At 65.9% G+C, this 3377-nt stretch overlaps 1 protein-coding gene across 2 annotated transcripts in view; it reads left to right on the top strand.

The window, feature by feature from the left end:
• Nucleotides 1-3101, top strand: part of CSNK1G2 (casein kinase 1 gamma 2) — a 33258-nt gene extending 30157 nt beyond the window's left edge. Inside the window, exons 3-11 of one of the 2 annotated variants that reach the window (XM_032252375.1) lie at nucleotides 1359-1399; nucleotides 1495-1564; nucleotides 1654-1802; nucleotides 1912-2146; nucleotides 2216-2301; nucleotides 2372-2456; nucleotides 2551-2699; nucleotides 2809-2892; nucleotides 2968-3101. In XM_032252375.1, the coding sequence (XP_032108266.1) occupies nucleotides 1359-1399; nucleotides 1495-1564; nucleotides 1654-1802; nucleotides 1912-2146; nucleotides 2216-2301; nucleotides 2372-2456; nucleotides 2551-2699; nucleotides 2809-2892; nucleotides 2968-3078 (1010 nt within the window). In that variant the 3' untranslated portion in view covers nucleotides 3079-3101. The remainder of the gene's footprint in view (nucleotides 1-1358; nucleotides 1400-1494; nucleotides 1565-1653; nucleotides 1803-1911; nucleotides 2147-2215; nucleotides 2302-2371; nucleotides 2457-2550; nucleotides 2700-2808; nucleotides 2893-2967) is intronic. The other variant, XM_032252376.1, reaches the window with a different exon arrangement.
• Nucleotides 3102-3377: the final 276 nt, after the last annotated feature.

Here is a 3377-nt window from a genome sequence, read left to right as displayed (position 1 = left end):
CCGCCCTGGTCCCCGGCTCAGCATTGGGTGGGGGGCGCCCTGGTCCCTGGCTCAGTCCTGGAGGGACCCGGTCACCAGTGTGGCTATCCCGCATTTTCACTACCCTGCGTGCTCAAGATGCCACCTTCTTGAGGCTGTTTGGGGAAGGTGACAAGCTGATAAAACTGACACAGGGCGGTAACCCGGCTGGCCGGTGCCTGAGAGATGGGGCTGCCCCATGTGATGCCTTGTCGTGCCTCTGGACAGGTCGCCCAGCAGACAGTTGCTGTGGCCTCAATGCCATCCTCAGCCGGAGCCATGTGGGCGCCGGCCACTTTGTGCATGTTGCCTGGCCCGGCTGCCTTGGGGAGCCCTCTGGGCCATGTGCCATATGGGCCCATTGGCCAATGAGTGGGGCCATGACCCGCTCCCCGGCCAGCTTGCACAGCTGCCCCTTCACAGCTCCCCTGCATGAAGGACTGGCCTTCTCCTTTCTCGGGGTCTGTAACAGCTAAAAGCTGTGCCTTGGGCCAGCACAGGGGCTCCTGCCTGTCATCCGGACACTGTGGGAGGCTTAGGCAGGTGGATCGCTTGAGTTCGGCAGTTCAAGACCACCCTGGGCAACTTGGAGCAACACATCTCCATCTCTACTAGAAACACAAAAATGAGTTGGGTATGGTGGCGTGCACCTGTAATCCTAGCTACTCTGGAGGCTGAGGTGGGAGGACGGCTTGAGCCCAGGAGACAGAGGCTGCAGTGAGCCGTCATCTCACCACTGCATGCCAGCCTGGGCAACAGAGCAAGACCCTGTCTCAAATAAAAGAAGTTACAGCCTCCTGCCTTCTGCACTTTCCTGGGATGGGACCGAGCCCTGGAAGTCCAGCATGGCTGGTGACCCCAGGAGACAGGACCTGTGCTCCTCTCTTTAAATGCATGTGGGCCGCAGGTCCCTGTCCAGCTGTGCTGGGCTCACCTGGGGGCCAGTGGGGGACTCCCCTTGCGGGAGATGCCATGCTCTGGGGGCATCATTTGCCCTGGGGGGGGTAGAGGAGTGTGGAGTCCCTAAGGCTCCCTGCAGGCTGTGAGAAATCTCCCTGGCTAGGGAGGGGTGGGGATGGTGGGGGAGGGTGGCAGATACCCAGGCCTGTGGTGCTGTGAACCAGGACAGGTGCTGGTGTGGGGAGGACCTGGCAGGCCCCAGGGCAGTGCACGGGCAGGCTGGGCCCAGGCCTGGCTGCTGGGCAGGGGTGTACTTTTAGGGTGAGGGTAGTTCTTTGGAGGGTGGTCCCTTTTGCCTCCTGCCTGGGGGGTGGGCGGGCTGAGGAAATGGGGGCTGGGTAGCCCTGGGCGAGAGGTGCTGATGGTCTCTGTCCCCACAGGAAAGAATCTCTATACAAATGAATACGTGGCTATCAAATTGGTGAGTCGGCCCCTCCACCCCATCCCCGCTGACGCACCCCTAGGGATTTCTGGGCAGCGACCAGGGCACCCAGTGACTCGCACCTGTGCCCCCAGGAGCCGATCAAGTCCCGGGCCCCACAGCTGCACCTGGAGTACCGGTTCTACAAGCAGCTCAGTGCCACAGGTACCGGGCAGCCGCGGGCGGGGCGGGGGCTGTGCAGGGGCAGGGAGGGGGCCGCTGCTGCACGCCTGTGCGTCTGTCGTCCGCCGCAGAGGGCGTCCCTCAGGTCTACTACTTTGGCCCGTGCGGGAAGTACAACGCCATGGTGCTGGAGCTGCTGGGGCCCAGCCTGGAGGACCTGTTCGACCTGTGCGACCGGACCTTCACGCTCAAGACGGTGCTGATGATCGCCATCCAGCTGGTGCGCGGTGGGCGGGGCTGGGAGGGAAGAGGGCGGCCGGGGCCCAGCGGGGAGCACGTGGGCCGGGGGGACGGGCACAGGCCGGCAGACACCGCTTTGCCGCCTGCAGATCACGCGCATGGAGTACGTGCACACCAAGAGCCTCATCTACCGGGACGTGAAGCCCGAGAACTTCCTGGTGGGCCGCCCGGGGACCAAGCGGCAGCACGCCATCCACATCATCGACTTCGGGCTGGCCAAGGAGTACATCGACCCCGAGACCAAGAAGCACATCCCGTACCGCGAGCACAAGAGCCTGACGGGCACGGCGCGCTACATGAGCATCAACACACACCTGGGCAAGGGTGAGCTGCGCGCGCGCGGCGGGGGGCGGGCGCCCGGGCCCCGCTGAGGCTGCGCCCCTGTCCCCGCAGAGCAGAGCCGCCGCGACGACCTGGAGGCGCTGGGCCACATGTTCATGTACTTCCTGCGCGGCAGCCTCCCCTGGCAGGGGCTCAAGGTGCGCGAGGGCTGGCCGGGCGGGCGGGCGGGGCGGGGGCAGGAGCAGGGCTAACCGCGGACCTCCGCAGGCTGACACGCTCAAGGAGCGGTACCAGAAGATCGGGGACACCAAACGTGCCACGCCCATTGAGGTGCTCTGCGAGAACTTCCCAGGTAAGTGGTCCCAGCACCCCGCCCCACGCCCCCATCCCCACCCTCACCCTGCGCCCCCACCCCCACCGAGGCCCGGCTGGCGCTATCTCTGCAGAGGAGATGGCCACGTACCTGCGCTACGTGCGGCGCCTGGACTTCTTTGAGAAGCCTGACTATGACTACCTGCGCAAGCTCTTTACCGACCTCTTCGACCGCAGCGGCTTCGTGTTCGACTATGAGTACGACTGGGCCGGGAAGCCCCTGGTAGGTGCGGGCCCCCGGCGTGTGTGCGGGTGCTGCACCAGGAAACCGCCCTGAGGGGGATGGGATGCGGTGCTGCAGCCCATCCTGACCCCGGCTGTCCCACCCACAGCCGACCCCCATCGGCACCGTCCACACCGACCTGCCCTCGCAGGCTCAGCTCCGGGACAAAGCCCAGCCACACAGCAAAAACCAGGTGAGACCCGGGCGGGACGGATGCCCCAGGGAGGGGCGCAGGCTGCCAGCATGACCTCTCACTGCCCTCCTCCAGGCGCTGAACTCCACCAACGGGGAGCTGAACGCTGACGACCCCACGGCGGGCCACTCGAACGCCCCCATCACAGCGCCTGCAGAGGTGGAGGTCGCGGATGAAACCAAGTGAGGCTCTGGGGCAGCTTCCTGGAGTTGGGGGGGCGCCCTGGGTCCCCATGAGGATGGGGGAGCCCAAGGCCTGGGTTGCCCCCATCCCTCCCTCCTTCCTCACCTGGGCTGCCCCCATCCTCTCCTCCGTCCTCACCTGGGCTGCCCACATCCCCCCTTCCGTCCTTCACCTGGGCTGCCCCCATCCTCCCCTCCGTCCTCACCTGGGCTGCCCCACCCCCCATCCCTCCTCACCTGGTCTGTCCCCATCCCCCCCTCCTTCCTCACCTGGGCTGCCCCCATCCTCTCCTCCGTCCTCAC

The sequence above is a fragment of the Sapajus apella genome, unplaced genomic scaffold (assembly GCF_009761245.1).
Source record: "Sapajus apella isolate SASKATOON/1434 unplaced genomic scaffold, GSC_monkey_1.0 scaffold77, whole genome shotgun sequence".
Taxonomy (NCBI): domain Eukaryota; kingdom Metazoa; phylum Chordata; class Mammalia; order Primates; family Cebidae; genus Sapajus; species Sapajus apella.
Note: the sequence above shows the minus strand (reverse complement) of the source record. Positions and strands in the feature narration are given on the sequence as shown.